This window comes from Talpa europaea (assembly GCF_964194135.1).
Source record: "Talpa europaea genome assembly, chromosome: 16".
Classification (NCBI taxonomy): Eukaryota; Metazoa; Chordata; class Mammalia; order Eulipotyphla; family Talpidae; genus Talpa; species Talpa europaea.
Window position 1 is genome coordinate 11,919,977 of NC_140084.1, and position 27,870 is coordinate 11,947,846.

Consider the following 27,870-nt stretch of genomic DNA (forward strand, 5'->3'; position numbering starts at 1 on the left):
CAAGCCTAATAAAGCTGAAAACATGTCTCAGTGGGATCAAGGTGACCCACAAATACTCTGTCTACAAGAAATAAATTTAACGTTTTTGGAGAAAGAGAATATGACCCAGAGCTGCTACAATTTTTTATTTTCAAGGTCCCACATTGAATCAAAAATTATGAAGCATGTTGAAAACAAAACTGAACGAAAATAAATAACAAAAACAAACAAAATAAATGTCAACAGATAGCATACTTGCCATAAGGGTTCTTTAAAATAATTGTGACTAATACATGCTTGAAAATGAGATAAAATAGATGAAAAATAGAGGATTTCTTTTTTTTCTTTTAGATTTATTTATTTTTGCATGCAAGAGTTGGGGTGTAGGCCAGAAGTGAGAGGTGGGTGGTGGTAGTGAGAGGATTCACCAGAGGCAGAGTGGGGAGTAGAACAGGCAAATCTACTGAAATACACTGCTGAGGGGAACAGCGGGTAAGACAGGAAAGATCTGCTAATCATGTGGGTTAGCTCCCTGGCTGCAGTGGCTGCTAATAGCTTGATAGTACTAAGAATTAACCCCTGTGCCATCAAGGAGGACAGAAAAATAGGGCCTCCCTGGTGGCACAAGGGGTTAAGCACAGCACTGTGAAGCTATCTGCAGCCTCTGCAGCATGAGTTCAATTCCCGGCCGGCCAGGGAGCCACCCACACAGCACAACAGACCTCTTCTTACTTGCCCGCTGCTCCCCTCAGCAGTGTATTTCAGCCAATCCACCTGTTCTGCTCCCCACTCTGTCCCTGGTGAATCCACTCACCCCCCCCACCTCTGGCCTGCACCCCAGTTCTTGCATGCATAAATAAATAAATCTTAAAAAAAAAGACTGGGCCTCCCCGGTGGCGCAGCGGTTGAGCGCTGGGTTGCGAAGCTGCCTGCGGCCTCTGCGGCGCCGGTTCGATCCCCGGCTGCTCCCCGGCCACCAGAGGAGGGTCCCACATGGCGCGCAGACCTCTCCTGCCGCCCGCTGCTCCCCTCAGCAGTGTACTTCGGTCCTTCTGCCTGCTCTGCTCCCCGCTCTGGCTCTGGTGAATTCTCTCACCTTCCTGTGCTTCTGACTGTACCCAGTGCATGTATAAACAAAACAAACAAACAAATAAATAAATAAATAAAACATGCCTCTATAAAAAAAAAAAAAAAAAGACCAAAAAATAGAGGATTTCAACAGAAAATTTGATTTTTTTTTCTTTAAAGATTTATGTATTTATCCATATAAGAACTGGGGTACAGGCCAGAGGTGTGGGGGTGGGATGAGAGAATTTCCCAGAGACAGAGTGGGGAGCAGAACAGGCGGATTGACTAAAACACACTGTTGAGGGGAGCAGCTGGCAAGTCAGGAGAGGTCTACTGCGCCATGTGGGTCACCTCCCTGGATTGAACTCATGCTGTAGTGGCTGTGGATAGCTTCATAGTGCTGCATCTTAACCTCTTGTGCGCCACCAGGGAAGTCCCAAAATTAGAGTCTATAAAATTAATCAAATGCACATTCTAGAATGGAATCAAAATGTATTAGATGACTAACAGCAGACTGGAGGTCTTAGTCTACTTGGGTTGCTAAAAGCAAATACCATGGACTGGGTGGCTTGTAATCAACGGAAACTTATTTCTCATAGTTCTGGAAATTGGGAAGTCCAATCAAGGCATCAGCAGATTCAGTGCCCAGTGAGAGCCTACTTCCTGGTACACAGACAGCTGTATTCTTTCATAACCTCACATGTTGACAGGGCACCAGGGAACTCTGTGGGGTCTCTTTTAAAAGGGCAGTAATTTGGGGCTCCCTGGTGGCATAGGGAGAGGTCTGCTGCGCCATGTGGGTTGCTCCCTGGCCAGCCAGGGATCGAATTTGTGCTGCACAAACTTGTGCTATCAAGCTACTGCCAGCCACAGCAGCACGAGTTCGGACAGAGGCTGCGGACAGCTTCACAGCACGGTGCTCAATCCGCTGCACCAAAGGGAAGCTTGAAACAAATCTTTAAAAAAAAAAATGCAATGGGAAACCTTTGGAGAGTTTTCAGCAGGAGTGTTGATTTCTGCCCCAAGAAAGAGCTAGTAAAGGTAGGGCCTATAACCCCCTCACAACTACCCTTACAGTACTCAGTGTGATGCAGGGCACACAGAGATTGATGATTGTAAACTTACTGAGCTGGTCAAGAAGTCTCCTCCTGGGCCTCCCTGGTGGCGCAAGGGGTTAAGCACAGCACTATGAAGTTATCCGCAGCTTCTGCAGCACAAGTTTCTGCAGCACGAGTTCGATCCCTGGCTGGCCAGGGAGCAACCCATATGGCACAGCAGACCTCTCCTATCTCGCCCGCTGTGCCCCTTAGCAGTGTGTTTCTGTAGATCCACCTATTCTTCTTCCCACCCTGTCTCTGGTGAATCCTCTCACCCTCTGCACCTCTGGCCGTACCCCAGTTCTTGTATGCATAAAGAAATAAATCTTCAAAAAAAAAAAAAAAAAGAAGTCTCCTCCTACTGCTGAGCGACTGAAATTGTTCTGCTTCCCTAAGACACACTGTTTGCTCTCTCACTGGCTGTTTGGGCAAGCAAGGTAAAATGAGGTGATTGGGTAGACCCCTCCCCTCCCACTTCTTACACTTGGGAGGCTATGGCAGCTTCAAGGTATGGGAATACTTCTCCACATTTGACTGTGCGGCTGAATCACCTGGAGCAATTTCCAAAAATTTCTGATTATGTTATCTAGGCATATGCTTTTCCCAACTCAGCCATACTGGTCTCTGCCTTGTTTTTCAGAACTACATAGGTGGTTTCTCTTTTCAGATCTTTACCATAGAAAGGTCAGAAAGGTAAAGTTGACCTTTACCATAGGCAATATTTCAAGATCGAATAGAGAAAAAACATTGACCCCTAGGGCCTCCCTGGTGGCGCAGCGGTTGAGCACTGGTTGCAAAGCTGCCCGCAGCCTCTGCAGCGCCGGTTCAATCCCCAGCTGCTCCCCGGCCACCAGAGGAGGGTCCCACATGGCGCGCAGATCTCTCCTGCCACCTGCTGCTCCCCTCAGCAGTGTCCTTCTGTCCTTCTGCCTGCTCTGCTCCCTGCTCTGGCTTTAGTGAGTTCTCTCACCCTCCTGCGCTTCTGACTGTACCCAGTGCTTGTATAAATAAATAAATAAATAAATCTTTTTAAAAAACCCCAAAAAACATTGACCCATGAAGTTTTAAAACTTTCATCCTAATTTTTTTATATAAAATTAGTGCATGTAAGAACTGGGGTGTAGGCCAGAGGTGTGTGTGTGTGTGGGGGGGTGAGAGGATTCACCAGAGACTGTGGGGAGCAGAACGGGGAGATCAACTGAAATACACTGCTGAGGGGAGCAGCAGGCAAGACAGGAGAGGTCTGCTGTGCCATGTATCGGCTCCTTGGCGGGGGATGGAACTCATGTTGCAGTGGCTGATGATAGCTTGATAGTGCTGTGTCTTTAACCCCTGTGCCACCAGGGAGGCCCCCTAAATTTTTCTTAATGCTTATCTTATTTTTTCTTTAATGCTCATAATTTTTGAACTTTCCTTGGGAGAATTAAGACCTTGTCAACATGTCATTTTTATATTCATTCATCTATTCAACAACTATTTTTGGAGCCCCTCCTACACATTTCCTGCTTTGGGGGTAGTGTGGTTAGGAGAAACTGCCAAGACTGGGTTTTGTTATCTATTCCACCATTTGCCTGATGGTGGGCTAGTCTGGGTTTTCTGAGAAGCAATTTCCAGAGAAGATTAGCAATGGAAAAGACTTACTTAGTAGGATGAAAATAACCTGGAAACAGACCTGCTTTAGCATTTTTGCCATGCTCAGTCACTGGCTAGGAACCCTGGCTTCAGAGTAAACGCAATGATAGATTTCAGACCACAGCAGCTGGGGCCACTGGTCAATTACACTCCCCATGGCTGGAGCTCTGTGAGGCAAATCTTTACCACTGCCACATTCCACCTCTTGTGCCCCACAGATTTCTACATACAGATTTGGTGAGCAGGTACGCATGGCCTCCAGGAATCTCTATAGGAGAAAAACTCCAAAGACAGAGACTTAGTGGGATAAACTAACATTCACCTTGGCAAATGACCTCAGGGCTATAACTGGTATGTATTCATTCTTTCCTTCCCTCAGTTAGCACCTCAGACGTCTCGGGGGGGGGGGGGGGGCTTACCTGGTGATGTGACCCAAACCTTCACTCCTGGAGTGGTGGTGGTGTTTGATTTCATGGTCATCGTACCCTTCTTAGTCTGGTGTGGTACTGTTGCATTTCTGCTCAGGTACAGAGGGCCAGTGGAGTATCAGAAGGCACCCAAGTGGGACACTTGGGTATTTCCCCTGCCTCCATTATATACCAGCTGCAATACCTCCTCCTGTTGATAAATGTTATTTAATTAAAACTGACAACATGGTGATTCTTCTCTTATTGGTTTCTGGGTACAAGGTCCAAAAATGTCTGGGTAGCAGTCATAACTTGTAGTTCAATGGGACCCTTCTTATATCTTCTTGGCAAATTATACCCCTACAGGAAGCCAGGATCTCCAATCACATGGAGCCAAGAGTGGCTGTAAGGGGGAGCACAAAATCACCCAGGTCATTGGTAGTGACAGTAAATGGGGTGACTAAGTAAAAATACACCAATAGCGTAAAGACAAATACATTATGATTTGACTGACAAGAGGTACCTAGAGCAGTCAAATTCAGACAGAAGGTAGACTGGTAGTGGTCACTGGTGGGAAGGAGGAAAGAATGGGGAGTGGATGTTCACCAAGTACAGTTTCAATTTTATTTTTTTATTTTGTTTTTACTATTTATTTATTTATTTATTTATTTATTATTTATTTATTTATGCAAGCACTGGGTACAGTCAGAAGCGTGGGAGGGTGAAAGAACTCACCAGAGCCACAGCAGGGAGCAGAGCAGGCAGAGTGAGGAAGTACACTGCTGAGGGGAGCAGCGGGTGGCAGGAGAGGTCTGCCCCGCCATGTGGGACCCTCCTACGGTGGCCGGGGAGCAGCCAGGGATCGAACCAGCACTGCAGAGACTGCGGGCAGCTTCGCAACTCAGCACTCAACCGCTGCGCCACTGGGGAGGCCCTCAATTTTATTTTTTTAAGACTTATTTATGCATACAAGAACTGGGTTGTAGGCCAGAGGTGCGGGGAGTGAGAGGATTCATCAGAGACAGAGGGGAGAGCAGAACAAGTAGATATACTGAAATATACTGTTAAGGGGTACAGCCAGGAAGACAGGAGAGGTCTGCTGTACCATATATGGGTTAGCTCACTGGCTGGGGATCAAACTCAGGCCATAGGGGTGATAGAGCTGAGACTTAATCCCTAGGCCACCAGGGAGGCCCCTTCTGATTTATTTCAATTAGCATATTCCCCTTAAGTTCCTTCATGTTGCACAATGACAAGATCACATCTTTTGTTTTTAATAGCTAATACTCCTAGTTTATATACCACATCTTTTTTTTTTTTAAAGATTTATTTTTTATTTATGGAAGTGCTGGGGTACAGGCCAGATCTGTGGGAGGGTGAGAGGATTCACCAGAGACAGAGCGGGAACAGAACAGGCAGACTGATGAAACACACTGCTGAAGAGAGCAGCGAGCGAGATAGGAGAGGTCTGCCACACCATGTGGGATTCTGGCCAGCTGGCCGGGATCAAACCCGCGCTGCTGAGGCTGTGGACAGCTTCACAGTGCAGCGCTCAACCGCCTGCACCACCAGGGAGGCACCCATCTTTATCCAATCATCAACTTAAGTTTCCTAATTTTGGTTATTGTAGCTAGTGCTGCAACCAACACAGGAGTGAATATATCTTTTTGAGTTGGTGTTTTTATATTTTTTGGATACCTAGAAGTGGAATTGCTGGATCATCTGGTAGATTGTTTTTATTTTTCAAGTAACCTCCATACTCTTTTCCATAGAGGGTGCACCACAAGTGTTCAAGGATTCCTTTTCTCCACATCCTTGCCAACACTTGTTTCTTATCTTTTTGTGGTGGCCACTCTCACAAGTGTGAGGGGATCTCTCATTGTGGTTTTGATCTCCATTTCCCTAATAAAAATGATGATGAGCATTTTGACATGTGCCTTTTTGTTATCTATACATTTCCTTTGGAGAAATATTTATGATCTTCTGATTGGGGTTTTTTGTTGAGCTGTATGAGTTCATCATATATCTTGATATTAACCTCTTGTCAGATGAATGATACGCAAATATTTTCTCCTGCTCAGTAGGATATCTTTTCATTTTAGTTCTTTTGCTGTGCATGTTTTTTTTTTTTTAAAGATTTATTTATTTATTTATTTATACAAGCACTGGGTACAGTCAGAAGCGCGGGAGGGTGAGAGAACTCACCAGAGCCAGAGCAGGGAGCAGAGCAGGCAGAAGGACCGAAGTACACTGCTGAGGGGAGCAGCGGGCTGGCGGCAGGGGAGGTCTGCGCGCCATGTGGGACCCTCCTTCGGTGGCCGGGGAGCAGCCGGGGATCGAACCGGCGCTGCAGAGGCTGCGGGCAGCTTTGCAACCCAGCGTTCAACCATTGCGCCACCGGGGAGGCCCTGTGCATGTTTTTTAATTTGATGTATTCCCATTTAGTCTTTTTTTTAATTTATTATTTATTTATTTATTTATTTATTTTTAAAAATTTTTTTTTTTTTTTTTTTTTTAAAGATTTATTTATTTATTTATACAAGCATTGGGTACAGTCAGAAGTGCGGGAGGGTGAGAGAATTCACCAGAGCCAGAGCGGGGAGCAGAGCAGGCAGAAGGACCGAAGTACACTGCTGAGGGGAGCAGCGGGCGGCAGGAGAGGTCTGCGCGCCATGTGGGACCCTCCTCCAGTGACCGGGGAGCAACCGGGGATCGAACCGGCGCTGCAGAGGCTGCGGGCAGCTTCGCAACCCAGCGCTCAACCGCTGTGCCACCGGGGAGGCCCCTAAAAAATTTTTTTTTAATAGAGGCATATTTTATTTATTTATTTGTTTGTTTGTTTTGATTATACATGCACTGGGTACAGTCAGAAGCGCGGGAGGGTGAGAGAATTCACCAGAGCCAGAGCGGGGAGCAGAGCAGGCAGAAGGACCGAAGTACACTGCTGAGGGGAGCAGCGGGCGGCAGGAGAGGTCTGCGCGCCATGTGGGACCCTCCTTTGGTGGCCGGGGAGCAGCCGGGGATCGAACCGGCGCCGCTGAGGCCGCGGGCAGCTTCGCAACCCAGCGCTCAACCGCTGCGCCACCGGGGAGGCCCCTTCCCATTTAGTCTTGCTTTTTGTTTCCTTTGATGTCTAAGTCTAGTCTCCAAAGACATTTCTATAGCCAATGTTGTAGAATGTACCATCTGTATTTTTTTAAAGATTTATTTATTTACTCATATAAGAAATGGGGTGTAGGCCAGAGGTGCAGGGTATGAGATGATTCACCAGAGACAGAGCGGGGAGCAGAACAGGCAGACTGACAAAATACACTGCTGAGGGTGGGCAGCGGGCGAGTCAGGAGAGGTCTGCTGTGCCATGTGGGTTACTCCCTGGCCGGCCGGGGATCAAAGTTGTGCTGCAGTGGCTACAGATAGCTTCATAGTGCTGTGACTCAACCCCTTGTGACACCAGGGAGGCCCCTGTGCTCTCAATTCTGTTCCACTGATCTATTTTTATTCCAGTGTCACACTATGTTAACTACTATTGCCTTATACTGTTGTGAGAAATTGGAGAATGTGATGCCGTCATTCTTTTTTCATAGAATTACTTTGACTGGGGTCTTTCGTGGCGCCATACAAATTTCAGTAACATTTGTTCTATTTCCTTGAAGATTACCATCAGAATTTTGATGGGGATTATATTGAATCTGTACATTGTTTTGGTTAAACTGGCCATCATATCAGTAACAATGTTAATTCTTCTAATCCATGCAGTTCATCAATTAATACTGCATGAAATGGACGAATCTACCAGGCTGAGATTATACAATGTTCCTGCCTCTGGCAGTTAAGGAGTCAAAACACCAGGAGATGTACCACACAGCAAAAGCTTTATTTTCGTATTAACATGAAATACAAACATTAAAAATAGAACACACACACATTAGAACACAGAGACTTCATTGCTGTTTTCAAAGCAGGTGCACAGATACATACAACTACAAGATCTTTTGACTCTGCTTAATTCCGAAGCCTCAAATGGGAAAATCTTAGACATGGGGGTGAGAAAACATGGCTGGGAAAAGTCTGGTGTTCCACAGGATACCAGAGCCTGGGTCTACAGATGTTGTTTTCTGCCAGGCAGAAGGGCTGGAAGTTGGGAATGGCTAGAGGCTAAGCTTTTTCCTTGGGAGAAATAAGCTGTAGTTACATGAATTTCTTTTTAAAACATCTCAATTTACTGGAGGAATTCAAGGATCGGCAAGATGTAAGAGTCACCCAATTTCCCTGATAGTTAGTCTCTTTGGTTCCTAAGCTTCTGGGATTCAATCAACATCAATTCAGTATATTTCAAAGCTAGTTAGAGCTTAAACCTGTTCTGTGTTTTGCCCCTGCCAGGGCCTGACCAACTGCATCCTCTCTGTGAAAGTAGATGAGTTCTGCTTTTTAATTCAAATCCTTTTCTTCCATCAAGCTCTCTGCCTGGGCAGTCACTCTTAAACATGAACATATCAAAAGGAATTATCTCCTCTGAGAAATAGGGGATCTCTCTCAATTCCTGGAAACTTTTTTTTTAAGGAAAGATGTCCTTAAAAAGGCAGCTACTCTTTAAAAGGTCTGACTAGAACTTGGGATTCTGGGAAAATCTAACAATAATAAATCTTGACTGGATATACTGGCAAAAGCTCAGGAATTGACAGGCTAGAACTGTTTCAAAATAAAAATAACACCTACAACAATTATTTAAGAAAATCACAGTTTAGCTACCCTGCTCCCAAGAACAGGGCACTGACTACCTACACTTTGAGGCATGTACTGCTGTGGACAGCAGTTCAGCAAAGTCGCCTCAGGCAAAGCAAACAGACATAAACTGAATGCTCTATTGGGGAAAAGTGCAGCTATAAGGTTGGAATATGTAGGGTTAAAGTTGTTGGATATCTCTCTGTAATCCACACAGGTTTCCAACCACTATTGTCTTCCTGAGAATAAGCATTTTACCAACGACACTTTCAGAAAAAGTTAGGGAGGAAGGCAAATAAGAGGAACTAAGCATCAGTTTCACGTGAGGAAGGATTTACCTAGGAAATTATAAGCTAAATAACAGGCCCATTCTGAGAGGCTGGCTTTATTCAGGTAAGAACTCTTAAAATAGAAGAAACAAGCTCTTCTCCTATTTTCAACAGCAGTTTGAGCAGTTTCTTTTTTTTAAGCCTCTCCCAGTTAGCTCCTTACACCTGATATCTGGTATGAGGAGAGAACTAAGTTAAGAGCTCTGACGTATTACTGCTCATCTTTTTTAGTGAGGTGGGGAAGAAATAGTCTTCTAAGCACTGGTTTATAAGTCAATCTTAAGAGCCTAAGGCTAGGAAAAAACAAGCCTCCCTAACTGCTCAAAAAACTGGTCTCTCTCCTTGGTTCCCACAATGTGATGAACTTAATGCACTTGGCATTAGAAAAGGATGCAAAAAAAGGAAGGGGGTCTGAAGCTCATGAGCGGCTTCCATGACCGGCCTTGCCAATATCCCAGAACTGCACACCTGGATCATAACCATTGCCACAAAGTAGAACAGATGTGCTTACAAGGTCAGAAATAGATCAAAGCCTACACAAGGTTCTATAATGCCCTCTTGTGTTCAACTGAGGACTCTTGTATTCAAGTTGCAGCCAAAAGATGGTTTAGTCCTTTAAGACATAATCATTTTGAGAATGATTGGCTTGAGGCCAAACGGACCAAGTGCTAAGATCACTCAGTGGAAGTGTCACATTCTCCTGAACATGCTTGGTGCACACTCATATGCTAAATGCCTGTTCAGAGGATATTTCTGGAGATCCAGTGAAAGTCTAATTGAAAAGACTCTCAATGAAGAAGCACGAAGACTTAAAACTCAAGAAATGGATAATGTACATGGAGTACCAGTCACTCTTTCGATGGCCACAGCAAAAATGCAACCTGCAGAGACCCAGAGTCCTAGAATCATAGTAACCCAAAGGAACATGATCCCAAAAGTTCTAGACCACAGATAATAAACAGGGATCTTTGCCAGGCCAGCTGGATGCTAGCAAACATTTAATGTTAAGTGGCGGCATGCCAGGTAAGTTTCAAGACTATGGTCACTCCCACCTATAGATGTGGACTGTCTTCTCTGTTAAGGTAGCCAAGTAGTTGGAATGGTTTGCTTCAAATGGGCAGATGTCCAAGACGGGCTGATCAGCCTGCAGATCTTGCAGCAATGAACCACTGCCAGCATCCCACAGCTAAGGAAGACAAGCAGAGAGAATGGTCAGAAGTCATCTAATTCAGATGGGAAAAACTTGAAAAAGCTGCAGGGCGAACATTGCCTTGGGAACAGAGTAGAGTCCTTAACTTTCACAAAGTTGTGCAAAGCTAGCATACCCAACAGAGTCCAGATAAGGCCTCACCTACTGGAATTAGCAATTAAAATTTACCCATGAGGGGATCTGAATACCAAGCCGAGCATGTACTCCTGCAATTTATGTGCCAGACACTATTCTAGATATTGTTTCTTCTAGGGACAGAAAGGTAAGACAAAACCTCTGTCCCTGTCCTCATGGAAACTATATTCTAACTGGTGCTTTCCTTTACTTATGAAAACAAACAAAACATATTTATTATGGGAAAAAAAGGTAGACTAACGAGAACAATAAAGACTCCATCAGTCATTGCTGGCTTTGAATATAATAGGGAAACAAGAAGGAACGCAGGTATCTTCTAAAGGCTGAAAATACAAAACAACTCTCCTTTAGAGCCTGCAAGAAGGAATGCAGGGCAGCAAATACCTCATTTTTAGTCAGTTTAGTAGCAACTGGATTCTTTTTTAAAAATATTTATTTATTTATGCATACAAGAACTGGGGTGCAGGCCAGAGGTGTGCAGGGTGAGAGGATTCACCAGAGACAGCGTGGGGAGCAGAACACGCAGACTGAGTGAAAAACACTGCTGAGGGGAGCAGCAGGAGAGACGAGAGAGGTCTGCTGTACCATGTGGGTAGCTCCCTGGCCAGGGATTGAACTCGTGCTGTAGAGGCTATGGATAGCTTCATAGTGCTGTGCTTAACCCCTTATGCCACCAGGGAAGCCCCCCACCCCCTTTTTTAAAGATTTATTTATTTATGCATACATGAGCTAGGGTCCAGGTGAGAGGTGCAAGGGTGGGTAAGAGGATTAACTAGAGACATAGAGGGGAGCAGAACAGGCAGATCTCCTGAAATACACTGCTGCGGGGAGCAGTGGGCAAGACAGGAGCAGCATGCTGCGCCATGTGGGTTAGCTCCCTGGCCAGGGATTGAACTTGTACTGCAGTGGCTGCGGACTGCTTCATAGTGCTGAGATTTAACCCCTTGCGTCACCAGGGAGGCCTGCAACTGGATTCTTACTGGTAAAGTATCAGCAGGAAATGTCTCTCCCTTCCTTTCCTATATTGGCTGCAATACAACTTATTGAGATCTTTTTTTTTTTTTTTTAAAGATTGATTTATTATTTATACAAGCACTGGGTACAGTCAGAAGCGGGAGGGTGAGAGAATTCACCAGAGCCAGAGCAGGGAGCAGAGCAGGCAGAAGGACCGAGATACACTGCTGAGGGGAGCAGCGGGCGGCAGGAGAGGTCTGCACACCATGTGGGACCCTCCTTCAGTGGCCGGGGAGCAGCAGGGGAGCGAACCTGCGCTGCAGAGGCTGCTTGCAGCTTCGCAACCCAACGCTCAACCGCTGCGCCACCGGGGAGGCCCAACTTATTGAGATCTTAAGGAGAAACTGCCAACCCACTGCAAAGCAATAGCTTTAGAATAAGTCATATTAGATGTTCCAGGATCACCTCATCTTAACATATATGTAACAATCTTATTAAGTTCACATTCTAAGATATAAAGAAGCAAATGTTAGAAGCTTTACTTCACTGGTCTATTTCTACCATGAGAAGCAAACAGTTTCAAGGAGAATACTGAGTAGTTTTGGCTTTCAATAAAAAGTTCAACAGTTAAGAGGACAAATATAAGGAAGAGGTTTTGCTATGAGATAAACACTGAAATTATGTTATATATATAAAAAGGCACAATGTGCCATCTACCACTCAGATTATTACGCTTTTACCACATCTGTTTTATCAATTCTGATTTCTTCTCACTGACTTAAGGTTTTTTTTTTTTACCTTTATATACTTAAGAATGTATGCAGCTCTAAAAAAAGGACATTTTCTAACAACTTTTATATCACATTCAACAAAATAAATCATTTCACAGTACTATCTTACACCTAGTGCATAATCAAAATTTTCTCATAGTTGGTCCTCCCTGGTGGTGCAAGAGGTTAAGTCTCAGCACTATGTAGCTCTGGGCAGCCACTGCAGCATAAGTTTGATCCCTGGCCAGGGAGCTGACCACACGGTGCAGCAAACCTCCCTGTCTCACCCACTGCTCCCCTCAGCAGTATATTTCACTCAATCCGCCTATTCTGCTCCCCATTATGTCTCTGATGAATCCTCACACCACAACCCCTCACCCCCACACCTCTGGCCTACACCCCAGCTCTTGTACACATAAATAAATAAAATAAAATAAATCTTAAAAAAATTTTTTTTTTCTGATAGTCACTTTTTACCTTTGGTCTGTTTGAATCCGTATTCAAGTAAAGTCCACATTACGTATGGAGATTATAAACTAGTAAGTTTTAATCGAGAACAGATCCAACCTCTCCATTGTTTACTCTGTCAGTGCTTTATAGAAGCTGGATGATTTGTCCTATAGAATGTCTACAACTGAAATCTATTTTTTTTACTTTTTGTGCTTTTAACATGCTCCTTTATTCCCTGCAATTCTAATAAATGAAAGTCAGCACCGAACTAGAGTGGTGTTATCTAATATAGAGTGATGTAATCCAATATAGTGGCCACTAGCCACATAAGACCATTTATATTTCAATTAAAAATAAAATAATTAAGTTCTTCAATCATAATAATCACATTTAAGTGCTTATGTAGCTGGCATGGCTGTTTTGGAGGCACTGCTCTAAGACGGCTCACTAGCTTCGTGTTCAAGGGCTTCTCAATGAAGGCACTGCATGTCCACACCACTACATTAGGAGGTAATTTACTTTTGATTAACCCACTCACAGTGATGCTAAGGTTGATCAAGTTGTTCAGGTGATAAGCTGATCCCTCCACAGACAAATTCTCTATCAACTTTCAACTCTGTTTCATCCTGAACTGATGAAGCTGATGCTTGATTCAATTACTTTATAGGGGTTTCTATGTTTTGTTTTATTTTTAAACATTCACAATATGGCCCAAGGGACATTATAATTCACTTTAAAAGAATGAGGTGAATTTACAGATATTGAAATGGAAAAAACCTAAGACAAGAAGTTAAAAGCAGCACAAGGAAAAACTAAATTACATAACAATATGGAAAGTAACTCACATGTATAAAATTAACCAAACAACTGCATGTACACACATACATAGATATGTGTGATTACAGATCAGGGGAACTTTGGCTTTTGCTTTATTCTGTTTCTTTCTTTCTTTTTCCCCCCTCCCGTCTTTACATAGCTTTTTTTTTTTTATTAAAGATTTATTTTTATTTATTTATACAAGCACTGGGTACAGTCAGAAGCGCGGGAGGGTGAGAGAATTCACCAGAGCCAGAGTGGGGAGCAGAACAGACAGAAGGACCCAAGTACACTGCTGAGGGGAACAGCGGGCAGCAGGAGAGGTCTGCGCGCCATGAGGGACCCTCCTCTGGTGGCCAGGGAGCAGCCGGGGATCGAACCGATGTGCAGAGGCTGTAGGCAACCTCGCAACCCAGCGCTCAACTGCTGCACCACTGGGGAGGCCCTACATAGCTTTTTTTTTTTTATCTTTTCTTTACACACTTTTGCATAAAAAAATTATAGGCTCACCAGGGCAGAATTTGATGCTTCATCCCCATGGCACACCAGGATACTTCCATCATTCTCTGGACTTTGGAAAATGGCACTTTTGGTCAGTAATTTGCAAGTGGGTCCCCCCAGGAATGTTTGAACAGGATGGCAGGTACAGATTGGCTCTCCAGCATCATCCAGTTTATAGTACATTTCCATTAGGACACTTCTTAAGGTATTGTGATTTTTGTCTACAGGTCAGAGAAAACAGTGTTGCTCCATTAGCAAGCCCAAAGAAATCAACCAAGTACCCATATTTCAGATACTCACTGCCAAGGAGAAAAGCCACAATTTACTGTACCAACAAGAATAGCTACAAAGAAAACATAACAATACAGCACAAATGAAATTCAGAATCCGAGGTTAGGATGAAGCAAATTACCTACAGTAAGTTTTTGCTTATGAGAGAAACAATTCTAAGAATGAACTATCCATTTTAGCAAAAGGTTCTGCACAATTCTGCTTGGGTTCTTAGCTTCCCTAATAGTTCTGACTCAAGTTTTTTTTTTTCCTTCCCCTAACAAGGACCCCATTAGCCCCTAGAAATGTACTTTTATATTATTAAAAAAATTGCATTCTAATTCCATTATTGTTTTAAGTCATGGGGGTTCCTAAAGTGGCCAATTCACATGCAGCAAATACTTGAATCTGTCCCAGTTCACACATGTGAGAAGCAGGGAGGCAGGCTTGATGGATGAACTTGGGGCTACCATCCTAACTGTAGCAGCAAAAGCCGTAACCTAATCTGTTAGTCAGTGAGGAGCTTACAAGTGCCAACTGAAGGGGAGGACAAGCTCTGCTTCCCTCCCTCCCCTCTACAAAGCTGCTCCTAAACAAGACACAGGTGGTCCCATGCAGACATCCCGGTACTTACCAGGCCTATAAGTCACAAGAAAGTGCCGGGTACTGTTTTCTGTCTGAAAGTCTACAAAACCCCCTGATTCCAAAGGCAGTACATGAGGCCAATGAGAAAAGCCCGTTTTCTGTTCCCAAAAGGAAGCATTCTCCAAGGTTCCGGCCAACACCCCTCCATATGGAAACGCAGCCGAGGCAGCTCTAGGTATGTAGGACAGGGATACCAGAGGGCATCTGAAGGGAAAGGAAGGAAACCAGACCTCACATCCCAATACTTGGACTGTTTCAGAGCCCACTAGCACCCAGACCCCAGGAGCCTTTGAGAACATCCCTGTATTGATAGAAGAGGTTAGAAATCTTCTATGGATCACTATCCCTTGACTCTGTAGAAACATTCATATAATATTCTGCATGCAATTTCAGATGAGACACATGCTCTAAAAGCAATAGGAAAAAATGGAGTAGGAAATTTAATGGCTACAAGATCACAATGAAAAGCAAGCCTGACTTCTACAAATGGTATTAATCATATAGACATGAAAAGCCAGCAAGAAACTACAGCTTATGTTACTATAATGAAGCTTCTAAACCATACTGGACAAATTCCTGAACTAAATTATAGCTTATATGCTTGTTCAGAAACAGGATTGTTTCTTTGGAGATATTCTAAATATCTTTCTGCAAGCACATGATTAGGATTTTATGCCAAGAATTCTTTCAGAAATATTAGCTTATACACTTATAGACATATAAACTTGTCTCAGTCACCCTGTTTGTCAGAATTCACATCTGTTTAAGTATACAGAGGTCCTCTTTAGTCCCACAGACCACATGACTGAAGCATAATTCCACCCTACCCAAATGAAAAGAAAACCTCCAAGTGTTGAGCCTAGATTTCAATAAATAAATAATCATTATTGTAATGCTATCTTTATTTTAGACTCACCATCCCACTTTTAACATACAATCAGATTAGAAAAGGAAATTCTCTCTTAAGACAGTTCTCATTTTGGTCTTGGTTACAGAAAATTTTCCTTTTGAGGACTTTTGGCCTCCTGCCACATATTATGCCTGATTGACACTCAAAACATTCTGAAAAGCCACTCAGAACTTGGGCTGACCTCACAAACCTCCCAACCCTGTAACTGGATTATAAATCATAATATGGCATCCCTTAGACCAAAATGGTTTAGCATTGGACTAGGGAAGATTTAATTCATTTTGTATTTTTATAGGCCTACCTCTTATTGAGCTGTGTGTCAGACAAGAGTTTATGAAAGCAAGTTATAGTAACCACACTTTATAGATGAAGCTCACAGCAGGCCAGGAAACATAACCAAAGTTACACAGCTATTACAGAATCGAGTAGGGTTCTGAACACAGACTTTATTTTTCATGCTGGATGCTGAGTGACTATGAATCTAGTTATATTTGGTACCAGAGCATATGATCATGTGCAATATCTGATTATGAAGTAAGAATGTATTAGTAGGCCCAAAGAACTGCCCTATGTGAGGATTTTTGACTAGAGTGAAACTCTCTATAAAGAGCATTAATACAATAACTGTATAATAGAACACAGCTACCTACAGGAAGTGAGTGGCTTCCTACCTAGTTTTCTGAGGTACTAGCTCCTGGACAGGAGAGCTTGTGTTTCGAAGGTCATATACAAGAACTGAACCGTTGACCAGGCCAGCATATATGTAATTGTCTTCATCAAGACACCAGCAGCAGCTCCAGACCGGTCGGCCAGCATTATAAGTCTGAACCACAGTATTTGTCTCCAGGCTGTGGAAACACAAAAGACTTCTTTAATTAGGCATTATCACACTTTTGGCCATCTTAGAGCCTATGGAGGTCTGGTAGAAGCAGGATTTATAAAATATGACCAGAAGGCAGTGGTCCAAGGCCCTTTTGCTGGCTACAAGTGGTATCTCTTGACACCTCTTCTTAAAGTTGAAGGTGTTTATGCTCAACATGAAACTGAATTCTACCTAGGCAAGAGATGTGTATGAGTATACAAAGCAAAGAACAAACTAGAGTAATCTGGGGAAAGGTAATGCATGCTCCTGGCAGAGTGGTGTGGTCTGTGCCAAATTCCAAAGCAACCTTCCTATTAAGGCAATAAGACAGCAAATTTGTGTGATGCTGTACCCTCAAAAACTTAAATTTAATAGAAGTGGATTTATTCTCTTGGAAGGAAAAAAAAAGGAAAATCATGCATATCAAAGGATGTAAATATTATTTCAGTGATAACCTTTTAAGAATATACCCATACACCCAAACTAGTCAGATCCCCCATTTTCTCTAGATAACTCCTTTCACATTTGTTGTGGGGGGGACAAATGTTTTCCTTATAAGCTCTAAGCAAGTAAAATATTAAGTCAAAGGGATATTAATAGCACATTGCCCACGCTTCCTTAAAACATTCCCCAAGGCTTCCCTGGCAGCGCAGGGGTTAGAGACAGCGCTATCAAGCTATCACCAGTCACTGCAGCACGAGTTTGATCCCCTGCCGGCCAGGAGCAACCCACATGACCCGGCAGACCTTTCCTGTCTCGACCACTGCTCCTCTCAACAGTGTATTTCAGTAGATTCCCCTGTTTTGCACCCCACTCTGTCTCTGGTGAATCTGCTCACCCCCCGCACTTCTGGTCTGCACCCTAGTTCTTGTATGCATAAATAAATAAATGTTAAAAAAAATTCCCCAGTTACCTATTACATAAGTAATCAATACCCCCTATTGTTTAATACCATTAGGAAAAACCCAGTGCATATACAGGCATAATGGTACATTGACTTTGGAGATAAAATTAAGCTGAAACATTCTTAAAAAGTCAAAAGGCCTCAGAGCACTGTCACTCAGGTTTTACCAGAGAAATTAAACAAGAATCCAACCATTAGCTATCTGATCAGAACATTTTTTGTTTTAAAAGATTTATTTATTGGGCCTTCCCGGTGGCACAGCGGTTGAGCGCTGGGTTGTGAAGCTGCCTGCGGCCTCTGCGGCGCCGGTTCGATCCCCGGCTGCTCCCCGGCCACCGGAGGAGGGTCCCACATGGCGTGCAGACCTCTCCTGCCGCCCGCTGCTCCCCTCAGCAGTGTACTTCGGTCCTTCTGCCCGCTCTGCTCCCGGCTCTGGCGAATTCTCTCACCCTCCCGCGCTTCTGACTGTACCCAGTGCATGTATAAACAAAACAAACAAATAAAAAAAAAAACAAAAAAAAAATGCCTCTAAAAAAAAATAATAAAAGATTTATTTATTTATGCACACAAGAGCTGGGGTACAGGCCAGAGGTGCAGGGGGTGAGAGGAATTACCAGAGACAGAGTGGGGAACAGAACAGGCAGACTGATGGAAGTACACTGCCTAGGGGAGCAGCAGGCGAGTCAGGAGAAGTCTGCTGCGCCATGTGGGCTGCTCCCAGGCTGGCTGGGAATCGAACTCGTGCTGCAGTAGCTGTGGAAAGCTTCATAGGCTGCACCTTAACCCTTGAGCAAACAGGGAGGCCCCAGAACTACTTTTTATTTATTTTTTTAAGATTTATTTATTTATACAAGAACCGGGGTACAGGCCAGATACACGGGAGGGTGAGAGGATTCACCAGAGATAGATAGGGGAACAGAACAGGCAGACTGACGAAATACACTGCTGAGGGGAGCAGCGGCGAAACTGGAGAGGTCTGCCGTACCTTGTGGGATTCTCGCTGGCCGGCCGGGATTAAACCCGCACTGCAGAGGCTGCGAACAGGACTTCACAGCGCAGCGCTCAACTGCCTGCGCCACCAGGGGAGGCCCAACTGAAGCGTTTTTAGGATTTTTATTTTTATTTAGAAGAACTGGGGTATAAGCCAGAATGATAGAAATAAGGAGTAAGCAATGCCATGATAGCACATGGTGATTCTGTAGTGTCAGATACCAAGGCTCCCTCGAATACTGTCATTCTCCCATCTCTGATATTACTCATCTACATGACTTCAGCTATATTTCGTAACACATATAATTTTTAAAAAGCAGGACACTACGCACTGTTTTATAACTTGCTGTGCCAGCCTTAAAAAAATACATTTTAAATTCCATGAACCTCAATCTCAAAAGGCAATGCCTTAGAACAAAAGTAAGACAGCTAAATCTATAACAATACAAATACTGATTTCCATGCTCTTGACAGCCCAGGTCCCATCTTCCTCCCCAAAGCTCTCACCTGGTCAGTTTAACAGTGTTGTCCAGGGAAGCAGAAAGCAGTAAACCTTTGGGCTGACTGCTGAAAGCCAATCCTCGGATCTGTTTGCTATGCATGGGAATGTACTGACTACTTTTCATGTTGGCAGTACTCAACATCTTAACACCAAAGCCTGCCAAAGATGAGAGAGAGAATGAAACAGATCACTAAAAGTCAATTCAGGGCAAAGCAAGCTACCTTTGCAAAATACCTCCTTTGTTCACACACACTTCTTGGCATGTATGTCTTTGGGAAAAAGTTGATGAAACTACATAAAAATTCTGTAGGTTTTTTAAGATTTTATTTTTGTGTAGAACTGGGGTGTTGGCCAAAGGTGTGGGTGGTGAGAGGATTCACCAGAGACAGAATGGGGAGCAGAGCAAGTGGACCTATTGAAATACACTGCTAAGGGGAGCAGCGGATGAGAAAGGAGAGGTCTGCTGCGCCATTATGTGGGTTAGCTCCAAGACGGGATATCAAACTGAGGCTGTAGCAGTGATAGTGCTGAGACTTAACCCCTAGGCCACCAAGGAGGCCACTCTACAGGGTTTTATGTTAAAAGTATATTCCACTCCAAATGTCATCAACAAGTGAATGATGGGCCTCCTTGGTGGCACAGGTGTTAAAGACACAGCATTATTAAGCTATCGCCAGTCACTGCAGCACGAGTTCGATCCCTGGATAGGGAGTAACCCACATGGCGCAGCAGACCTCTCCTGTTTCACCTGCTATCCCTTCAGCAGTGTATTCAGTAGATCTGCATGCTCTGCGCCCCACTCTGTCTCTGGTGAATCCTCTCACCCCCCACACCTCTGACCTGTACCTCAGTTCTTCTATGCAAAAATAAATAAAATCTTAAAAAAAAACACACAAGTGAGTAATAAACCACTGTATAAACATACAATGGAATACTCCCAGCAATAAAAAGGAACAACTGCCAATTTATACAATAATATGGATGAATTTCAAATCTTATTCTGCAATGAGGCAGACAGGAAAATATCATACACAATTCTCTTACCTTTCTCTCAACTGGAGGCTCCTAATAGCCTCTCAACAAAATGATAATATTAGTGAATAGAAAACTACAATTGAGGGATTCCACACCCAATTCCATATGCACCTGTTTGTAAAAATATAGCTGTGAAACATTTGAATGGAATATCTAAGTGGAGAGACACAGGAAATAAAATCAGGCTGAAACAAAGGAACTTGACAGTCAGCAGAGATCATATACTGAAGATAGTAAAAAGACATATCTACAACACCGAGAAATGATTTAACTGGGCATGTGACAACATTAAGATAATCTAAAGTTAAGCTTAAAAAGCATTAAAATATGGGAAAACTAGTATAAATTGAAAAAAAAACCCAAAATGAATATATACCCAAATTCTTTTACTTGAATTTTGTCAATTAAGCACTACTGAAACTTATTAGCTCTTGTTTCAACTTGAATCAACCCATGTGGTAGTGTTTTTACAAATATTTCCAGTCTGAAAAATTAATCTGAACTTTAATGGGACATATAAGGAATAACCTTCTTCTCCTTGGACCACACCAGTACGTGACACACCCAAACATCTCTTCTCACCTTATGTTTATCAGTGTTTCTGCCCTCTTGGTGAATTTGTGGACCAAGTCAAGAGGCACTAATGACATCTTGGCAGCTCTCTAAAGTATGTGCATTAACGAGACACCAACGAGAAAAGGTGATTTCATGGACTTTGGACAGAGTTCACCCACCAGTGAGTCATGGATTCTCCAAAGAGGGAGAGAAATAAATGGAGTCCAATAGTGAAAATGAAAGCTGAGGTTCTAGTCTGCTCACCTGGAAGGAGGGAGGCCTGAGGAGAAGGTTGTGACATCACCAGGCAACTCAGAGAATCACAGTATGTCATGATTCGGCAGTTTCCTGTCTGAGACACTGTGAAGGTCTTCTGGAAATGGTACTTGCGTTGGCTCTGGCTGGGGGGCAGGCAGTTCAGGAAACCTGCTTGGGAGCCCCCGAGTTGCTGTGAAATCTGATCTCGATGTGCTACAATAAGTTTTCGCAAGTCCTACAATGAAAAAGATTTTATAGAGGTGAAGCTTTTTCGTTTGCTATTTCCCTTAGCAAAACTCCTTAAGGCAAAATTTCTTGCACATTAGATGAAAATGTAACATGAATCCTAGAGAACTGCTGCAGTTTTCACAGTATTTCAATTAGCAACTTAAATAAAGAAAACAGAATCATGAAATATTAGGAGTGAGAGTCTTTAATGGTAGTTTTGTTTAAAACCTTCACTTTATTTTTTATTTTTATTTTTTTAAAGATTTATTTATTTATGCATACAAGAACTGGGGTATAGGCCAGAGGTGTGGGCAGTGAGACAATTCAGAGAGAGAGTGGGGAACAGAACAGGCAGATTGACTGAAGTACACTGCTGAGGGGAGCAGCAGGTGAGACAGGAGAGGTCTGCTGTGCCATGTGGGTTAGCTCCCTGGCTGGGCATCAAACTCGTGCTGCAGTGGCTGCAGATAGCTTCAGAGTGCTGTGTCTTAATCCTTTGCACTGCCAGAGAAGACCTTATTTATTTTTTAAACCTTCACTTTATTGATACAGAGAGCTGAAATGACCTAGACTTTTGAATTATCAGGTGTTTAATTTTTATTTATTTTATTTTATTTTATTTTTTTTAAGATACTACTTTTTAAATTTTCATATATCTATTTATCTTTTACAAATTATTGGAGTAGCATTGGTTTATTTTATTTTTTTTAGAGATTTATTCATTTATTTATACAAGCACTGGGGTACAGTCAGAAGCGGGGAGGGTGAGAGAATTCACCAGAGCCAGAGCGGAGAGCAGAACAGGCAGATTGATGAAGTACACTGCTGAGGGGAGCAGCGGGCCGCAGGAGAGGTTTGCGCGCCATGTGGGACCCTCGACCCGAGGCCGGGGATTGAACCGGCTCTGCAGAGGCTGCAGGCAGCTTCGCAACCCAGTGCTCAACTGCTGCGCCACCGGGGAGGCCCCGGTGTTTAATTTTTAATAAGTTCATACTAGGGCCTTCCCTGGTGGTACAGTGGTTGAGCGCTGGGCTGTGAAGCTGCCCACAGCCTCTGCAGCGCCGGTTCGATCCCAGCTGCTGGCGAGGGTCCCACATGGCTCAACACACCTCTCCTGCTGGGCCCGCTGCTCCCCTCAGCAGTGTACTCTGTCCTTCTGCCTGCTCTGCTCCCCGCTCTGACTCTGGTGAATCCTCTGACCCTCCCGTGCTTCAGACTGTACCCAGTGCTTGTATAAATAAATAAAATCTTAAAAAAAAAAAAAAAGTTCACACTACTGTATAATATCATAAACTGCGTAAGTTTTGGGAAAATGCCCTAATCAGAAATGAACAGGTGGTCATGTTTAATTCCTGGGAAACTTGGTAAATCCTAATCGTATCTGAGATGAACCTAAGTAATACTTGGAATCCTTTCCAATTTCTATTCCAAAAGTTGTCTGGAATAGAAAGGATAAACTTACCTGGACACGACTTTGAAGCTTAGTGCATTCATCAGTGAGGACTTGAAGTTGGAGCCGGCACTGTGCCGATTCTAATTCGGCTTTCTTTCTTAGCATCTGCTCCTTCAGTAATGAACTAGGAGGAAAGTCAGCAAGTGGAGCTTAGGAAGGTTATAGAAGACTTCCCACATCAAGACCGCATAGTAAGTTTATTGTTATGATACACACATTTTACTATGAACATGTGTCATAAAAGGATAAAGTATAACAAGAAAAAAAGTGTAAAATCACTAAGGAAGTTACATGTAAGACTGAATTCTTGAGCCTACTGGGTTTCAGGGTTAAAGTAGGCCCTGATGACCAGAAGTCTGGCTCCTACTAGGGGATAGGGACTAAAAATGTATAATGAAGAAACAGAGGCAAGGGCCTCCCCGGTGGCGCAGTGGTTGAGCGCTGGGTTGCGAAGCAGCCCTCAGCCTCTGCAACACCGGTTTGATCCCCGGCTGCTCCCTGGCCACCGGAGGAGGGACCCACATGGCGCGCAGACCTCTCCTGCCGCCTGCTGCTCCCCTCAGCAGTGTACTTCGGTCCTTCTGCCTGCTCTGCTCCCCACTCTGGCTCTGGTGAATTCTCTCATCCTCCCGCGCTTCTGACTGTACCCAGTGTTTGTAAAAATAAATAAATAAAAATAAATCTTAAAAAAAAAAAAAAACAGAGCCAAGCGTACTACTTAAGCTAGGGCCAAATCATTAAAAAACAACAAAAAACACCAAACCAACCCCCCAACCACAAAAACAAAGAAAACAATATTGGTTGTTCACCAGATAGTCAAATAATACATACCCCCCCCCCAAAGCTGAAGTTATTAACAGACAGCATACATTCAAGCAATGGCTAACAAATACCAATTAAAATTAAAAAATATGAATAGGCAATAAAGAGAAACAATGCATAAGGAAAGCACACGCTCGGGGCCTCCCTGGTGGCTCAGCGGGTTGAGCACAGTGCCGTGGAGCTGTCCGCAGACTCTACAGTGCCGGTTCGATTCCTGGCCGGCCAGGGAGATTCCCACATGGCGAGGCAGACCTCTCCTGCCTTGCCCGCTGCTCCCCTCAGCAGTGTTTCAGTCCTTCTGCCTGTTTTTTTTTTTTTTTAAAGATTTTTTATTTATTTATTTATTTATACAAGCACTGGGTACAGTCAGAAGCGTGGGAGGGTGAGAGAATTCACCAGAGCCAGAGCGGGGAGCAGAGCAGGCAGAAGGACCGAAGTACACTGCTGAGGGGAGCAGCGGGCGGCAGGAGAGGTCTGCGCGCCATGTGGGACCCTCCTCCGGTGGCCTGGGAGCAGCCGGGGATCGAACCGGCGTTGCAGAGGCTGCGGGCAGCTTCGCAACCCAGCGCTCAACCGCTGCGCCACCGGGGAGGCCCCCTTCTGCCTGTTCTGCTCCCTGCTCTGTCTCCGGTGAATTCTCTCGCACTCCCTCGCCCCAGTGCTTGAATAAATAAATCTTAAAAAAAAATTGAAAAAAGAAGGCACATGCTCATCAAGAATAAAACTCACGGGCCTCCCTGATGGTGTAAGGGGTTAAGCACCACACTATGAAGCAATCCGCAGCCTCTGCAGCACGAGCTCGATCCCTGGCCAGACAGGGAGCTGACCCACATGGTGCAGGAGACCTCTCTTGTCTTGCCCGCTGCTTCCCTCAGCAGTGTATTTCAGTCGATCTGCCTGTTCTGTTCCCCTCTCTGTCTCTGGTGAATCCTCTCACCCCCACACCTCTGGCCTGTACCCCAGTTCTTGCACAAATAAATAAATCTTTAAAAAAAATTTTAAAAAAAGAGAATAAAACTCACAAATCTGTATGTACTTAAAGACAGTTTCAAAATATGAAATTCAAAGATAGATTGCTACTCTAATGAGATAGGACAGAAAAAGGTGAAAATTGGAAAGGAAGGAATGGAATTGGCTTTATTATCATGGAAACCAAAACTATAGTGGGTTCTTCAGAGAATCCACAAACTGTTAAAGAGTTCAGCAAGATTGCTGGAATGAAGACTAAGAAAACTAAGTCACTAGCACCCCATATATACCAGATAACTGATTAGCAAATGTAACAGAAAAAAATTCACTCACAGGAACAAACCTTAAAACAGCAACCTAAGAAAGTTAAAGAGCATATAAGACTTTATTAAGCAAAATACACTGTAAATGACACAATATAAAAGTGGAAGGAGATTACAGAATGTTCATGGTTGGAGAGATTAGCGTTCCTCAAGTGCTAATAATAAATTAAATGAATTTAATAATAAATCTAATAATAAATCTATTTATTTATTTTTTTTGGAAGCATTTTTTTTTTAATAGAGGCATGTTTTATTTATTTATTTATTTGTTTGTTTTGTTTATACATGCACTGGGCACAGTCAGAAGCGCAGGAGGGTGAGAGAATTCACCAGAGCCAGAGCAGGGAGCAGAGCAGGCAGAAGGACCGAAGTACACTGCTGAGGGGAGCAGCGGGCAGCAGGAGAGGTCTGCGTGCCATGTGGGACCCTCCTCCGGTGGCCGGGGAGCAGCCGGGGATCGAACCAGCGCCGCAGAGGCCGCGGGCAGCCTAGCAACCCAGCGCTCAACCGCTGCGCCACCGGGGAGGCCCCTAATAATAAATTTAATGCAATCTCTATCAAGATCTGAAAGAGTTTTTCCTGGAACTTAGCAAAGTAATTTTAAAATTAATATGAAAGAGCACAGTGCCAAAAACAGGAAAGCCAATTTTGAACAATAATGTAGGAGTATGTATTTTAAGATTTTTATTTATTTATTTTATTTATACAAGCACTGGGTACAGTCAGAAGCGTGGGAGGGTGAGAGAATTCACCAGAGCCAGAGCGGGGAGCAGAGCAGGCAGAAGGACCGAAGTACACTGCTGAGGGGAGCAGCGGGCGGCAGGAGAGGTCTGCGCGCCATGTGGGACCCTCCTCTGGTGGCCGGGGAGCAGCCGGGGATCGAACCGGCGCTGCAGAGGCTGCGGGCAGCTTCGCAACCCAGCGCTCAACCGCTGCGCCACCGGGGAGGCCCAGGAGTATGTATTTTAAAGCTACAATAAATTAGAACTCAGAATAGAACAAGAACTAGTAAATAGATATTGGAACAAAACAGCCCATTCATCTGTAGAAACTTCATTTAGGATACAGGTGGCAGTGGAAATTTATACAGAAAGAACATACTTTTAAATAATTACACATAAAACTAAATTTCAGATAAATACTACTTCACCCCTGATTAGTCTGGTAATATAAAGTGGGCAAAAGCATGGAAAAAGAAATCTCTTCCACTGATATTGGTGGGACTATTAATTGGAAAAGCCTCTTAGAAGAACAATTTGACTGCATTTAGTAAACCTGAAATTACATATACCCTCCAATAAAGCAATTCTATTTCTATACCTGAAGAAATTCTCACCTAGCTCTGTGCAGAGTGTTTTATATTAAAAACAAACAAACAAAAAAACTGGAAACCACCTTAACCATTCACCAATACAAAATATAGAATAGGTATGTACATACAAACATACAAGACAAAATAGCTCAAGTTAGAGGACTAGAATATTATAGAGAAATTGAAATAAATAAGCTAGTGCTCTATGTATCAACTAGGATTGCCTAGAAATATTAAGCAAAAAAGTAAGTCACAGGATAAAGAAGATGTGGCACATATATACAATGTAATTATTATCTTTTAATAAATGTTTATTTTTTTATTATTTTAAAAAAGATTTATTTATTTCTATACAAGAACCGGGGTACAGGTCAGATGTGCAGGAGGGTGAGAGGATTCATCGGAGACAGAGCAGGGAACAGAACAGGCAGACTGACGAAATACACTGCTGAGGGGAGCAGCAGGTGAGACCGGAGAGATCTGCCTCACCATGTGCGATTCTGAGGCTGTGGTCAGCTTCACAGTGTGGTGCACTGTGTTACTGAGCACACAGTAACAAGTTGTCTTAGTATAGTGTGTTTCACTCCTCTTTCATGGAAGATTTTTGTGATCTATGTATGTTTTCCAGGGATGGATATTTCAGATGGTGCTACACAGGTTAGCATTCCTTAGATAACAGGGATAGAATACACTTAACTAAAATTGAAACCAAAATTGAAAATCAATGTATTGACATGTGTAACAAAAATCCACTGGAGTCTGACGCGAGTATCAGGAACCTGTTTTCCTCCACTTCTAGGCCCTGCTATCGTATGCACTGACTATTTTCACATAGGCTTTTCCTTCTATGGCTGAGAAGTCTGGGACTACATTCTATTCTTAAGTATTTCAGCAAAAGTCTGGGGGGCCTACATTCATTGAATCAGCAGAAGTCACAATTATTTATATTCCAGATCCTCATTTTTAAGGGTACAAGGAGAGCAAACCAAACTGACCACCATCAGAAGATGATCAGACATATACAACAAATCAGAATGTGAGAGAGATAGCCAATAAGCCCCACATAAAACCCAAGTCTCAGAACCACACTAAGAATGACTCACACCACCTTTTACAGATGTGCATAGAAGGAAACAAAAGGGAACGTTCCAGTGAGGCACTCTTGCTGCCTACCCCACCTACCTTTTCATGCGCTCATGCTCACTAGTGTCCAACGCTCTCAGGGTTCGGGCATAAAGGACAACGATGTCATTGTGCTTTGCTTTCTTGTTGCACTAAAGAGTTCAATAAGACATAATTAGTAGGAGGGATTGGGGTCAAAATAAGGGGGTTGCAATTGTATGGGGAATATAAAAATAAAATTTATTAAAAAAAAAAAAAGAAAGACATAATTAGTATAGTTCTGGGAATTTTCCTGACTTAATATGCCAACTGTGCAAAACACACAGTACTTACCTGAGGGCATTTTCGTGCCTGTCCTTTGAGCCATTTAGAAATGCACCTATACCCAAAGAGGTGTCCACAACGTAGTGCTGAAAGCCGGTGGTCCCCAGCATTGGTCCATTGTTCTAGACATATTGTGCAAGTGTCCCCTTCATCCTCATCCATAGAAGCAGAAGTTAGAAGAGGATTAGACATCTGGGGCGACTGCTAAATGGAAAACAGAATACATTCAAATGAGAAAAAATGCAAAATCAATCTTGAAGAGGATGTACAACTCCACCAAATTCACCAAAATGCACAAAAATGATCCAAAACTGAA

The 27,870-nt window shown here is 43.5% G+C and overlaps 1 protein-coding gene across 1 annotated transcript; it reads right to left on the reverse strand.

Moving 5' to 3' along the window:
* Positions 1–10,276: 10,276 nt before the first annotated feature.
* RFWD3 (ring finger and WD repeat domain 3) lies at positions 10,277–27,823 on the reverse strand (the record flags this gene model as incomplete). Its single annotated transcript, XM_084256980.1, is given in 10 exon segments — positions 10,277–10,420; positions 14,080–14,291; positions 14,975–15,189; positions 16,567–16,743; positions 19,159–19,309; positions 21,008–21,236; positions 22,692–22,816; positions 22,819–22,859; positions 27,291–27,382; positions 27,564–27,823. Coding segments are annotated over 10 exon segments (1,569 nt in total). The 5' UTR covers positions 27,747–27,823.
* Positions 27,824–27,870: the final 47 nt, after the last annotated feature.